Source organism: Periplaneta americana, chromosome 1, assembly GCF_040183065.1.
Source record: "Periplaneta americana isolate PAMFEO1 chromosome 1, P.americana_PAMFEO1_priV1, whole genome shotgun sequence".
NCBI lineage: Eukaryota > Metazoa > Arthropoda > Insecta > Blattodea > Blattidae > Periplaneta > Periplaneta americana.
In genome coordinates this window covers 134,256,571-134,272,875 of record NC_091117.1, presented here as the reverse complement: position 1 = coordinate 134,272,875, position 16,305 = coordinate 134,256,571, and the positions used below count along the sequence as shown (strand labels likewise).

The 16,305-nt window shown below is 35.5% G+C and overlaps 1 protein-coding gene across 1 annotated transcript in view; it reads left to right on the top strand.

Moving 5' to 3' along the window:
- Positions 1–16,305, top strand: part of dpy (dumpy) — a 673,297-nt gene that overhangs the window by 245,037 nt on the left and 411,955 nt on the right. Inside the window, exon 4 of the mRNA XM_069827690.1 lies at positions 8,370–8,474. Within this exon, the coding sequence (XP_069683791.1) occupies positions 8,370–8,474 (105 nt within the window). The remainder of the gene's footprint in view (positions 1–8,369; positions 8,475–16,305) is intronic.

Here is a 16,305-nt window from a genome sequence, read left to right as displayed (position 1 = left end):
ATTTTCTAGCTACAGCGTTGCGATGTGGATTGCACCGTTCAGTGGCTTGAAATTTGTGGTTTTTAAATTAAATTTACACGAAAATCACCCGCGTTATTGAAATACGACAGAGGGATAAATGATTCTTTATTACTGTAGAGCCCGGATATTAGGCAAAATCCTTTTTTAAACTGAGTGTATGTATGAAAGACCTATTAGAGATAAACACATTTCCACACATTTGAGAACGATAGATCCAGTTTTTATTTTGCTTTTTTTGCCTATTTTAGCTCCCGTTGCCTATTTTAAGATTAAATGCCTCTTTTTAGCCTTTTTATGTCATTATTGTACATTTTCTATATTTTAATGCATTTAAAATAAACTGCACATAAATTATATAAAAAAATAAGAAATAACGGTTGTACAAATTAAAAATATATTTTGAGATTAAATGTCTTTTTTAGCCTTTTTACGTTGTTGTTGTTGTACATTTTCTATATTTTAATGCATTTAAAATAAACTGCACATAAATTATATCGAGAAACAAGAAAGAACGGTTGTACAAATTAAAAATATATATTCACCTCACATAAATATTTGCTGAGAATGTTATACTCCAGCAATACATATGTTTCCAAGAAGTCGTAAACTTTTCTCCCCTACCAATTCCATCTTTTATGTCACTTAACAAAGATGTTTGAACAGTATAACCCTCAGTGTTCAGGTCACTTCGGGGTTTACCAGCGAAAGAAAGGGGATGAGGGAAGTATTAAAAGCAAGTCTCCAGGTCCTGTTACTGTTGTCGCTTGCACGCACAAGTCATGCGTACTTTAAAGTCTCTTATCCCTTCTCACACCCCTCTTTTTGAGACAATACACAGTCGGTTTTTCCCGATCTCTGAAAGAAAGTAGAGACAGAAAGATATAGTCTTTTTTAAGTTTGCTCCAATCACTTCAGTAGAAGTAGAAAGATCTTTTTCCACCATGAAAAACGTTCTCTCTGACAGGTGGCTCACAATGATAGTTGACAACTTAAAAAAGCATCTTGTTGTGACATGTAACCAAGGAAAGTGAGTACCGTATGGGATAGTTTATTAAGTATTTATCTATTTTTTGTCTGTTTCCATGATTAATAAATGTTTATGTCACTGCCTATTTTTATTATTTTTAATGCCTATATGCCTGCCTATTTTAACCAAAATAAATGCCTAAACATCCGGGCTCTATTTATTAGATTTTCTATCGATATGGATAAAAATCACGATCTAATTCGCAATAGTTACCGAATAAGAAGGAAGGGAAGGGGAAAAAAAAAACTTTTTTTCTGAGAAAACTATAAACTTTCCACCAATATGGTATTCCAGTTTTTTGTGACATACAACATGAGCTATTCGCTCTAAGAATCTGCAGGGTTATTTCACTTCCACCCTGTATACTTCAAATGGAAGTAAAGAACAGGGCCTAACAATTAAGAAGTTGGCGGATTAAATCTAAGGCCAGAACAGGACAACAATGGGTTATATTCTTGAAATATTAATAAGGATGATGATTATGACAATGATGATAACTTACAACTTGCATAAAATACAAGAGAACGGCTCGCTCGATCAGTGCAGATATTTTAAATTATGCAAGAGGCTAATTCCGTTAGAACGGATACAGACCTGCTCCTCAGTTACTCTGCGGTTATGTAATGAGTTGTGGCGTGAATGAGATCGAAGGTGACAGCTCTCTTTTGGCTAAACTGCAACATTCTTCCCGGTTCAGTCTGGCGTTGCATAAGAAGGATGCGTATGTCCATCACGGGTGGCACACATTTCTTTACCTTGACTGACAGGCGCTTTCCAATTATACGTGCGGTCTAGTTTCAATGCAAGCCCCCAGGGTATTGCTGCACTTCGATTCTGTGCTCCTGTGACACAGATGCTGCAACGTACGTGTGATTGCTTCAAATGCCCGTGTTGAATACAGTCCTTAATCAAAAGTGAATTGTAAATAAGAAATAGGCTTGTAAACAAAACTAAAATACTATAAAGTTTAAGTATACAGGTAGAGAGAATAACGGATTATAGAGTTCCAAAAATAGTTCGTATCTACAAACAAAAGAATTAAGAAAGCGCACACTCTAAAAGGTTCGAAGAATAACTTTAACAACAATCTTGATTTAATTTTAATTCATAGTTTTAAAACAACATTCTGTTGTTGTTTAGTCAACTGTCTGAAGACAGGTTAGGAACTAATAAGTCATACCAATAAGGCATCACTCATGAGGCAACTAAATCAAGAGATAATGCGGTAGGGTTGCATATGTTGCTGACTAATAACATATGTATCTCTAATCAGACTTAAAATGTATATAAGCAATGAACTACATTTTATTCACAGGAAATATAAATTGATTTTAAATGTCTAATATCTGATATGAATAATGATAATGATCATGATAAGTAATTTTCTACCAAATTTCACTGGAAAATTAGCTTACCAGAGTTGTGTCTGTTTCTCTTTCTTTCTGTACCTCTGTCTTTGTAGGGTTGCCAGATTTGTTTTAGGGAAAAAAAGGAAGATTTTCACAAAAAAAAAAAAAGAATAAGGAAGGTGTATGTGAACTACCCAGGGATTAGGCCTAGTGTCATATATATTCTAAAATTATTGTTTAAAGTGTAAGGTCATTACCATTCTTAATAAGCCACTAGGTCTAGTTTTTTATAAAAATTTCTTCAAATAGTGCAAACACGCATAATACTATGAAAATAAATCTCTGCATTTAGGCTTAATAAACTCCATGTTGAAAATAATGATACTGCGAAGAGAAAACCTAGATAACCTTCAAATTACGGAAAACTTATTTTAAAATAAAAAGGTAAGAATGCGCGAAAAAGTACAATCTAACAGCTTTACTGTCTTGTCTATATTTTACTTGAAGTAGCGACTATCCCGTGGTCACCAGAGATCACGAGGATTTGGAAATATGGCTTGGTAACAATTTTTGAATTGCGGAATCAATTTCTCCGCGCTGCTTCAATAAACAACTATCTAAATCTAGAAAATACTGTAAATTGTAACAATATTACCTGTTACAGTCTAGCATGATCGGAGAGTCTCCTCATAGGAGCGAATTCAACCGCCGCTCGTGAAACATGAGCTGCGGTTGACCTCAGAAATGGAAACAGAATTTGAGTCGGACCGATGGCTCTCACGCCAGTGCCAGACAAGATTAAAAGTGCCGGCCTGCAAGCACTGCGTCAGGCGTTGGGGTCACAAAGCACCGAGAACAACTAGCAAACTCACTGACCCCTGCTGCGCGCTTCACCTCTGACCTCTCTGCAGTGCAGTGTCACGACAACGTGCTCTGTTCAAAATCCGATCTGCACGCCATCTCATATCTAGTGTTCCTAACGTACATGTTCATATACTTAAAACGAAGTAGGCCTACTACAAAAATGTAAAATAGCCATTTATATTATATTATTGGCTGGGTCACTGGTTGAGAAGAAACTGCCTCCTGAAGGTTGCACTGGAAGGAATGGTGAACGGGAGAAGGATTCGGGGCAAAAGAAGATATCAGATGATGGACGACGTTAAGATATATGGATCATATGAGGAGACAAAGAGAAAGGCAGAAAATAGGAAAGACTGGGGAATGCTGGGTTTGCAGTGAAAGACCTGTCCTTGGGCAGAACACTATGAAGGAATATTATATTATATTATATTATATTATATTATATTATATTATATTATATTATATTATATTATATTATATTATATCTATGTTGTTTGGGTAAAGGGAGTTAAGTCATAAAAATGACTTTGGAGATAAATGAAAATTAAACTTCGGACCCTTATTGCAAATAATTTTCTACACAAATAAAACACATCAACTGATAGTATTCTTTTGATTTTTGCATGCTCACTTGTATAATTTAACTTGTGTGTTCATCTGCACAAAAAATTATTTTTCCTCCTTCATCCGAACACCACAGGTATAATATATCTGTAGTGCTCGGGAAAAGTGACACAAATCAGTTTCCACAAACCTTTTTTAATAATTTATTGACAACTTACGGAACAACTGTTCGCTTGGAAAAAAAATACATAGGTATTCCTCCCATTACAATAATTCATACAGAAAAAAATCAAATCGACATAAACCAATGTAAGTTGTCAATAAATTATCAAAAAAGGTTTGTGAAAACTGACTTATGTCACTTTTCCCAAGCAATGCAGATATTATATTATATTATATTATATTATATTATATTATATTATATTATATTATATTATATTATATTATATTATATTATATCATATTATATTATATTATAACGTTTACTTCCTATGAAGATATTATGTCCACCGAATGTTCTAAAAGGAAATCACTCGTCTGTCTTGAGGGGCTCGAGACAGCAGTTCTCTATCGTTTAAGCCATTGCACCGGTTAATAAAATTAATAAAATCATATTCACTGGTTAATCAATCAATCAATCAATCGGCTGAAACTAGATTCCTTTCTGTATCATGCTTTCTAAACAAGGATTTCCCGTCGTAATTTCTCAACCTGTCAGTTTTCTCGCCTCTGGTACTACGTAATGTAATTGTAGTTATAGAAAACAAAACAAATAGTACTCTCTAAATTGTGATAAGCATACTGCACGAATTTCCAACAAAAAAATAGATTTAATCAATGACGTACAAGTCTTACTTAAATCAATGCGTGTTAAAAGTTACCGAACAAAAAAAAACAGGTTAAAGTTGGCCAGTTTAAAAGTTTCATTATATCCTGAGAGATAACATCTCCGTTTCCCAACCGTTTTGTAGATCCTGCCTTGGGTTTTGGCCATACCTGTTGATGCCAAATAAATCTGATATCATTGTTGCGTTAATATGTCAGTGATCGCACAGGACTTGACTTGTATTCTACAGACAACCGGCTCCAAACACAGGATTGGCTGCAACATATCGTGCAAAAAATCAGCGTATACTTCACATTGCTTGTACTGTATATACAATCCTGGCGTCTCTTCAACTACAGATTTAACCGTCTATTCCATATGAAAATGTTCTTTGTCGGCATCTCGGATGTGTCTTCAGAGTTATATATGCATGAATGGCTCATGCCTGATAAGTCTGGTCCATTATAATCTGCTTCTATCGGTCTGAGCAGTTACCAGGACAAGATCGTGACTACTGCATTCTGTAGTATTACGGCTATTATAACACATGTACTGAATATAAAATGCTTACTAACTGACAGATAAAGTGACTAATATAACAATCTCTTGACGATTACTAAAACCAGTGTGTAGACATACTAGTAATTTGACCTCTGGAGGATCTTTGAATTATCGGTACGGAAGATAACCTTGAAATAAATGTTACTATAACAGATAGTTGTAACTAGAACATTTTATCTCAAAATGAATGTCATTGGACTTAAAGAAGCATATTTGAAAAAGAAAATATTAGTTGGAAAAATAATAGCGCAAGTTTATACAGGGTTGTTTCCGATCTCTGATAACGAATTTGAATGACATCATGTGCGTCAAGAGTCACACGACAGCTAAAATGTGGCGCGAGGTGACAGACCATTAGTGAATGATCTCATAGTCAAAGTGCACGGCGACTCAAGCAGAAATTCCCAAGAAACTCAAGCCTTTTTGGGAGGGGTACATAACAATCTTTTCCGATGCCAAGTACAGTTAAGTGAAAATAAAAGAAGGCTGCAATAAACTGGGTTTCGTTATTTCCAAGAAAGCCATCTTCTGTGTACTTAATAAGATTGGTAAAGCTCGAATGCAATTAATTTGTATCATCCCGTGGGGTGCGGCGTCTTGTGACGGGGATGAATTTTCTTTGGAATTAATCCCATCCGAGCTTTGTCAGTCCTATTAGGTACACACAAGATGCCTTTCTTGGAAATAACGAAACCACGTTTTTTTGCAGGCTCCTATGATTTTCACGTAACTGTACTTGGCATCGGAAAGGGTTGTTATGTACCTCTCCCAAAAATGCTCGATTTTCTTGGGCATTGCTACTGTGATACAGCGTGCACTCTGATTATGAAATCACTCACTACTGGTCTATCACCTTTCGCCGCAATTCAGCTGTCGATGTGATTCCTGACGTACATGACGTCATTCAAATTCGTTATCAGAGATCGGAAACAACCCTCTGCATCATTAGATTCAGAATGTGTATCAGAGTAAAAAAAGTATAAATATACAACGTGTACCATTTGAAGTGAGGAAGTTAATATAATTTCCGGTTAAACCGTAAATTATATTTAAATAACACTTATAAAAAATTTTTGTATATTTACAACACATAAACACTTCACTAAGTTTCACGTAAATCGTAGCGTATACTGTAAAATATACTATTAGGAGTCTACGTGAATTCTATTACACTCGAGAGACTGTTATACCTCGAAACACTTTTATAGTTTATTCTTCTTTAATTTTGGGAAATGAAAATTTTTAAATGAAAAAATGCTTTAAATAATTATTGAAGATTCCTTTACAACTTTCTGTATGTATTTTCCTGTTTTACAGATCTATAAAGATTGGAAAAAGTAAAATCAAGGGATATGTAACGTGTTCCAAGGTAAAACAGGTTCATGTTCATGTAATGTGCTTAAATGCGACAGGCTCGTGACAGTAGATTTACTGTCCTGCGGGACAAAATTTCGGCACACCGACGACGCTGATAAAACCTCTGCAGTTGCGAGCGTCGTTAAATAAATCATAATTTAAAAAACAGGTTTATGTACCTTGGAACATACCCTCTGGTGTACCTCGGAACACATGGAATATAGGTGGGAATATAGCTGTAAAAATTCACAATCATTTAAAATGTATTTACTACCATAAACCATAGCAGTCTTCTCTGATTGAGATTTTATTTCCTGGAGGATCAATAACTGCTTCAACAGCTTTCCTCAAAGTATCCGATCAATTGGGTGGCCTCTCAACTCCAGACTACTTTGTGAGATGGTCTTAAAAAATCGATAGTATCGTGTACCATGGATCTTGTTCCATGGTACAAGATGCTGCGTTCTTAGGTGCAAGAGGGTGCACGTTTAAATAAATATGGCTGGTAAAACTAGAGGTCCGAATAAATTATGGAAATTAACTTATGTTATTACTCACCAGATGATAGGGAACACACTGTACTTGTTTGATAGTCACAAATACAATTTGGTTTTATGTTATAATACATATATCAATGAACAAAATGCTTACTTTTGATACTAAAAAATTTTTTTTGTCCACAGAACTCACACTTTGCAATAAATCAAACCGAAACTACGACCAGAGCTACTTAGCGAGTTTCTCTACAATCTACTTTAGTTTGAGTCCTCTAGATTGTAGCAAAAAAAAAAAAGATAAAAAATGTTCCAAGGTACACTATGCTCAATGTGCTGTACAGCAGTCTCCCTATATAATGCCAAATTCCGACATAGTCCTACGTATATCTGCACTTATTACTTGTCTTTTCTTCAGTCGTGGTTATTTTGACATGTATATTTTCCCAAGTAATAGAAGTAAAAATAATGAAAGATAATGATAACTTGCTGCGATTGTTCCTTATAGGAATGGAATGCTAATAATTTTTAAATGGTATAATTTTGCTTAAGTGAAACAAACGTCATCCACTTTAACCAATGCACAACCATAAATTAGCATGTGATGAGACACGATTTCTTCATTGTGTACTTATTTTCCTTTTCTCGGACATTCTCATGGTTCTCCAAGAGCTGCTTCCTGGAGGTCAATTGCCTCTCTCGTTGTCAGGAGAACATGAGGCCATAAGATTATAGGTTGGTGATAAGGAACGTGAAAAATTACCTTTGCTGCTATGTATATTGCATCTGATACCGAGCATTCGTACAGCTCAGGTACTTCAAAACTTGTTTCTTTCTTGGAATCGAAAATAATGATCTCCCTGCTATTGTCCTGTTAAATAGATTCAAATTTTAAAATATGATGCTCGTTTTTCAGGTAATTTGTATATTTCCCTATTGTATGCCGAACCTCCGCATTGTTAGCAAACAATTAATTTGGTAATTCTCTTGCTTCAGAATGTGTCGTACATTGTAAGATAAAAATAATTGTTTGAAAGCATCTCGTATATAGCCGCAGTTCAAATGCCGATAAGCAATAATTTGAGTAAGGTTGGAGATGTGACCACACCTTTAATGTTCCGTAATTTGTTATGGATTAAAATATTGCATCACAAATAAATAAACGTATGAACACCATTGGCCTACCAAAATGGTATGTGAACATATCACAAGACAGTTACAGGGCAAGAGATAACTTTATCGGTAATTTATTGTGGTTTTAATTTGATGATCTTCCGAGACTGAAGCATTCCTTTCTTTTGTTGCAGATGACTGTGGGAAGGAGGAGAGAGTGAAGTGCCAAAACGGTGCATGTCTGGACTCGCAGTGTCATTGTAACGATGGTTTCGGCGGCTGCGGTTGCGAGGTTCCAGGTAAGTTCGATGCTACAGTGCCCAACCTCCAGCAACCGTTATATTACGTAATAGTCATCGGTCACTTCAAGACCGCAGGCCATTTGTACGCAAGCTCTTAATGGAGATAATTTAATATTGGCCGTTTAGAGACGTGTGTCGGTGTGCTGCAATCAAGAACGAGTTTCGCAGATAACGCAAAGGGGAGTCGATCCCCAAATCACGTTACTCGAGGTAGGCTTGCAAATTCCATTGGTGAGATGCAGCCAGACCGCACATTTATGTTCCGTTAGCGGTCAGTAAAACTTAAATTATTTTATTTCATGAATGCAATTAGATGTCTTACTTGTTCGTCATGGTTATGCTAAAAAATCCTTCAATTATTGCTCTCTGTTTAACAGTTACGTCACATTTCCAGAGTGTGACTGTTCATTTTATAAGTGAGGAATACAAACAACATGTGTAAGCAAATAATTTAGTTAAAATGTAAGTCGCGCTTCTTAATTTTCTTTCAAAATATAAATAAAAAATGAAACCTCATAAAAATTAAAATTAAAGATCTTCATTCAAACGAAGGAGTTATATTATAGGCACATTAATTTTTTTAATTTGTTTAATCTTCTTGAGACTATAACTTCAGTTATTAATAATAATTGTTATTATAGTCTTTATAAAATTGCATATGTGACCCGTTGCGCGAAAAGGGACCTAAAGTCGTGAAAGGAAATTTTACAGAGAAGAAAATAACTAATTTGTGGTGTAAAAACTGCATTTCTATGTTTTGACATCTTGCGCTACCTGTAGGCTTTTTTACATACTAAACTAGGACGTAGTTTTACACAGTGCTTCTTAAATACATAAATCTTTCTTTTAGTTGCTAAGAAAACAAATGAAAACTTTAATTTGCATTTTTTCTCCAAAAGTACATAATGTAATATCAATATTCAATAAGTAACATATTAAAAACTATAGCACCTAGAGCCATGATTTTTTTTAAAAAATGCTCAGTATTTCATCCTCTTTTTGAAATCCAAAAAAAAAAAAAAAACAAAAAAACAAAAAAATGAAAATCCGACTTAGGTCCCATTTCCTGCAACTAGTCACATATTCTTGTAAATAGTTATTGAATTCCATTACAATATAGTACTCGTATATTTATTGTCATATTTTTGCTAATAGATCTCTTTTACCTGCTCAAAATGATGTTGCTGCTATGTAAACTTTTTTCATTCTACAATTCTGTGGTAGGCCTATATATCACTAGAAATGTTGATAGTAAAATCGATGTGTAATGCTACAAAATCTTCTATGTCTTATTGCTCTGTTCAATCAAGTAATTATACTTAAGATACAACAACAACAATATAGCCATAATATCAAAATCAGTCCCTAAAAAAAATTCTTGAGTGTTTCAAAATTATATTTCATCAGAAAATATTAAATAAAAGAATAATTTTATTCTTCAGTGAGTACCTTCACATTGTGATAAGTTATTGCTGGCAGTGAGACAGCTGATATTTTCAAAAAGAAAGGGAAGCAAAATAAATCAAAAGACAGTAACATCATAGTCTAGTATATACAGTCCCGAAGCTTGAGTTTATGAGGGTACTAGGAACAATAGATTGTGCCGGTACTATTTCGTGTTGTCTGTAATGAGGCGATAGTAGCGTGCCTAGTGGTCAGCAACTATCTATGTATGCATATTTACTATGTATTGAGCTTCGTGACTTTATATACTAGACTTTTTACTCCGTTAAAAATTGATTTATTCAACATTCATAGAGATTAATTTTGAATGTTATCCCAAACAAACTATAAATTAAAAAATTGGAAATTCTTTGCAAGAATGACGATATAATTCCTTACCACCCTCGGAAAAGTGCAGTTACTACATTCAGATTGCTTATGAATCACGACTTTTTGGCGAAGCATCTACATAGAATTGAATTTTATTTTTCACCTCTATGCCCATTTTATACCTTTCAAAAATATATGACTGAAGATCACATCCTTCGATGTCCGGCAATTTCTTGAAAATCAACCACAAATGAAAAATATTGGAGTGCTAGAGAACTAATGGCTTAACTGCCAACAATTCAGCAGTATTCAGGATCATCCATCTTGGCGAATGGAAATGATGAGGCGTCCTTCAACCGTGCAAAGTTGCAAATTATCTTATAAAATGATTTTAAAAATTGTCATGTTGCGTTGCTAGAACGACAAACTCTACTGAGTGGAAAAGCCGCCTTAGTAGCTTACAACTAGCGAGTGCAAGTGAACGCGGGTTCAATTCCCGGTACCGGCGAACATGAAATTCATAATGGACGTAGTCAAGGTTGCAAGTATTTTTCCTTGTGTTTTTTTCATTTGTTTATCGCTCTACCAATACTTTCTACATTCCCCCTTCATTATCATATCCGGTTTTGAAAATTCGGAATGTCCTTTGTGTTGCCTGGTGCTGGTTCGTCCTTCTTCCGTGATACTGGTTATTATTTTTATTGTATATCCAGAAGGCAGATGGTGACGATTCTAGGGGCCGTATTCATAGACATTCTTAGCACGTGCTTCCAGTGGATCAGCGAACTAACGTTTTTCGTATTCATAAACCAGTGTTAGCGATATGATATGATATGAATCCTGTACAAGTAACCAGTCGATAGCCGGTGTTAATTTAGCACGCTCATAGCGCGGGTTAGCGAAATGTCTATGAATAGCACCCTAAATGACTCAGAGATCTTGTGGAGCGGAGACTATTTCCTGGGCGTCTCGACGACTCAAGAAATCTGAGATACGAAGTCCGTTATCAGAAAATGGTATTATTGGTGTATAAAGCTTGAAAGGAATGTGATGCGGCGGATGGAGGAACCAGCTGATGAGCAAGTGCACACAATTAGCATGCAATTCATTCCAAAAAGATGTACAATAAGCCTACTTTGGCTTCAATGTGCAAGAGATGATTCCGTCCCGCACTGTAGCGCCATAAGTAGCAAGTCATAATATGAATTTGAAAAGCACGGGTTCAAGCCCCGGTGAGGACGGAATTTTTTTTAACTCATCAAACCTCCAGAATATATCCGAGGGCCACTGAGCCTTTTATGAAATTTGAGTACAGGACTTCTCGAGGGGAAAAACCTTGCAATATATTTGTTAAGAAAGCTTAAGGGAGCATTACGTCCTTGTCTCCTGATCACTCTGTGACATTGATGAATAATTGTTAGGCAGTGGTGTAGTCCTACGCAAAGACTAAGCTGCGGCTTTAATGCTGCGTGGGTTCGTATCCTATCAAAGACAAGGATAAACCCGATTGAAGATTTTCAGCAGGCCTACGTATTTATCATTTACCATCGGCCAAAATTTTTTATTCTTTCACCGTATTATTGATTTAAAATTAACCCAACGCTTCAGGGCTATGTGACTTGAATACTTGTTCATATTTGGTTGGCCTCTTACCTCAGAAGATAAAGGAAGTAAGTCCAAAATCTATATTTTGAGATATAAATTGAATATTACACTTTACATAGGCCTACAGCTTTATTACTTACTTTTTTTTATCGAAAAATATACGCAACTACAGGGTTGTTTCCGATCTCTGATAACGAATTTGAATGACACCATGTGCGTCAGAAATCACACCGACAGCTGAATTGCGGAGAGAGGTGACAGACCAATACAGAGTGATTTCATAATCAGAGTGCACGGTGTATCACAGTAGCAATGCCCAAGAAAATCGAGCCTTTTTGGGAGAGGTACGTAACAATCCTTTCCGATGCCAAATACAATTACGTGAAAATCATAGGAGCCTGCAAAAAACGTGGTTTCGTTATTTCCAAGAAAGACATCTTCTGTGTACTTAATAAGATTGGTAAAGCTCGGATGGGATTAATTCCAGAGTGGAAAAAGCAAGCAAATCTACCCCCCGTCACAAGTCGCCGCACCCCACGAGATGATACAAATTAATTCCATTCGAGTTTTACCAATCTTATTAAGTACATAGAAGATGCCTTTCTTGAAAATAACGAAACCTCGTTTATTGCAAGCTTATTTTATTCCACTTAATTGTACTTGGCATCGGAAAGGGTCGTAATGTACCCCTCCCAAAAAAGGCTCGATTTTCTTGGGAATTTCTGCTGTGAGTCCCCGTGCACTCTGACTATGAGATCAGTCACTACTGGTCTGTCACCTCGCGCCACAGTTCAGCTGTCGTGTGACTACTGACGCACATGACGTCATTCAAATTCGTTATCAGAGATCGGAAACAACCTTGTATTCATCCCTGGCATTTGAGAGTACCAACATCAAAACAAGCATAGGATACTGTTTTGTACTGTACTGAGCGAACCATAACTTGAGAATCCACGTTTTGGAGCTTAATTCCTTTTGCCTTCTGACACAAGGCCTATTGTTTCAGACTGAGAATCGCCGTCGTGTTGCTACTATGTATATTACGGAATTCCGAAAGTGTTTCCATCTTGTGCAGATTTAAAAATATGAATTTATCTTAAATGAAATACAATTCGGTGTTTGAAAACTCTCGACAGATATGTTTCATTGTAACTTGAAAAATAATTTATTACTTAATATTCCATAAATGCAATCACGAAGACACCAAACTTCTTGTTGAATGTTTCCAAACACGCATATTTCTTCGGATCGGGTAGAGTAGAATAAGCTTGAAAATAAATTAGTGACTTAAGATAAGCTGTACATGTACACGCACATGTTGTAACAATCTAATTTTAAAACTAGTGATCATAGGTTACAGTGGCTTAGCACTGTGTGAAACAATGCTCAAACCTTCCATCACTCATCATAATAATACAGTAACACGTCTACGAATAATTTAATTGGTCCAATCAAAATGTTTCATCTTTTAAAAATGTTAGTTAATGATTTTAATATTTTCTCACATGACTGAAACTTTACTTAAACTAAATTGCAACGTTGTTAACATCGCAACTGATGCAGTATTAATATATGGTATATCCTGGTTAATGGTATACATGACCATTAAGTGGTATTATCTTCATTGAGAATTATAATAACTAATACGCCTTTTTTTCTCTCTAGAAGGGTACAAATTTAAGGTGGATGAACTTAGCGAACTCATGGTCATGAGAAACAATTCAAGAAGCTGCGTTGGTATTCGCATGCATGTTCTTGTAAAATGGAGATTGTTTCGATACCATCGAGCATCCCTTTTCAGCAAAGATTAGTAGTTTCAGTTGCTATTAATTCGCTGCCATGTTTTACTTTCAAATTAATGCTTAAATCGTGATTATATGACGTATGGAGATTGTTACCGTCAAAATGCACTCAGTTCTTTCCATGTCTTATAGAAATGGAGATAATCTATTAAGCGTAATGGAGGAAACAATTATATTCACAGCTTAGAAACAATCACTTTTTCGTGATGTCCAGTTAAAATAAAAATAATCTTATTCTATATTTTTCACATACTCGATAAATTCCTTTCAAGCCAATTAATTTAATCTTAATTTCCCACAACTGTTGTTACTACTACTATTATAGTACTAGAAATGATATTATTATTCCCTCTATTATAGTCACAATCATTGCCACAGCTGCTATTGCTGCAATTACTTTTATGACCACTAAAGGTAAAGATATCTTCTCAGATGTCAAGAAGGCGTATACTTCCAGTAATCCTACAGCAATCATACTGCTCGTTACGGCTAATCCTACTGCCACTATTAACACTATTGCCACCACTACCATTACTAATACTACTTACTACTCTTTCCACTATTACTACCAATACTAAACAAACTGATACAACTAATATCACTATTAAGCCTACTGCTATCACTATTATCACTAATATTCTATTACCATTATTATCACTAATCCTACTTATACCACAACTCCTATCAGCTTTAAACCTATTGTTATTACTACTACTACTACTACTACTACTACTACTACTACTACTACGAAATCTAAACAAACTGCTACCACTAACTCTGTTGCTGCTGCTGCTACTACTACTACTACTACCACTACTACTACTACTACTACTACTACTACCACCACCACCACCACCACCACCACCACCACCACCACCACCACCACCATCACCAACACCACCACCACTAACGACTGTTACCGCTACTACAATCAACACTAATACAGTGCACCACTATTAATATCACTAACACTACCACCACTAACTTACTGCTACCACTACTGTCACAAATAATTATACTGATAAATTCCTGCTAGCTCTACTATTATCACCATTAATCCTATTGCTACACTACTACCAACTGGAATCAAAGTCCTATCATACAACTATATCACTACTACTACTATGACTGACCCTACTCCTACCACTGCTATTGTCAACACTAATCCACTGACAACAAATTTTTACTTTTTGTCTTGCTCCGAAATAAAAATAGGTGAATATTACTAATATGTGTGCCCTAAATCTGAATTTAAAATCTAAATCACCCCATCAAGTACCATTTTCCGAGGAAAGTGAATTGAATTTTTTGTGAAAAAAAAGCTTCTTTTTTTTATTTTTCAGTCTTCCTGATAAAATTACAACTGACTAGGGAATCAAAATGCCTCATAATATACTTGAAAAATATGTACGGATACAAAAATGTTGTTACATAGTTTAAAACACATAAAAGCTCAACAACAATAAAAATGTTTCATGTATATAACTAGAAAAATCTCTGAATTTGAACTCACCATTTAAAAGGATTTTCAGGATGACTTCCGTTTATAACTATACCCGGGACTGTCTTTTACAAGAAACCAACAATAGTGTGCAAGTATGCTGAATGATGATGTTCCTTTATATCGACTTTCCATTTCAGATATTTCTTGATGAAATCTTCCCCATGCTCGTCGCTTACTGCTCCAAGGAAATAAATCCAAATGAGAATGTAAAAAGTGTATTTTGAGAGACATATTATTACACTCCATTTTCTCATATTAACTTAGCATTGTTTCCACAAGTTCGATATAGTATTGTCTGCTCTAGAATTGCCAAGGAAATTTGCTTTGAAAGCGCGTCATGCCATTTTTTTTTGTAACGGAAAATTTTTCCTCACACAGTCAGACATAACGTTGCGAATTTGTGGGTAAATGAAAATGCCCTCTTTTAATTTGCCTTCACCCGAGCTGGGAAACTTTTCTTTTAAATACTGAAAACCACACCCTTGTTTGTTCATTGCGTAGACGTTACTTTGAACTGTTACGAAATTTACTGAATAGAAGTGACCAATATCTGTTTATTTATTAGAAATACAAAAGAACATGCCAAAAATCATAACAAGCCGGAAATATGTCATAAACTCATAAAATGCATTAGCTTTAGTTTTGGTTTACAACCTCCAACCCGCGCCAGATGTTTCCTGGGGGAACGCTTATCGAAAAGAGAAATCATAGTATATCTTAAAAACCTTACGTGACACGGAGAAAAGAGATGCATTTTCGGATTCAGCGCACACCAAACCATAAGTGACACATTGTTTTAAGTCGGAGCAAAGGTCTTGTTATTCAGTGTTATCGTGATCACTAATTCTACTACCAACACTACTGTCATCACAACTAATATTGAAACTAACACTACTACGATCACCGTTAATTCTATTCCTACCACTATTATTAATACTTCTAATATTGGAATGGAATTTATGGGATGGGAACACTATGTTACGATCTATTGCGATAACCCTCAAGCTATGCGTATTCCCAAATCCACACCGGCTGACTATACTAAGGTTCGTTGCATGCCCAGGTTTCTAGCAGGCAACCCCCTCGTCCCTAGACCACTCCCCTCCGTGCGTCGCCAACCGGCGATCGGGGAATGCTATGGAAT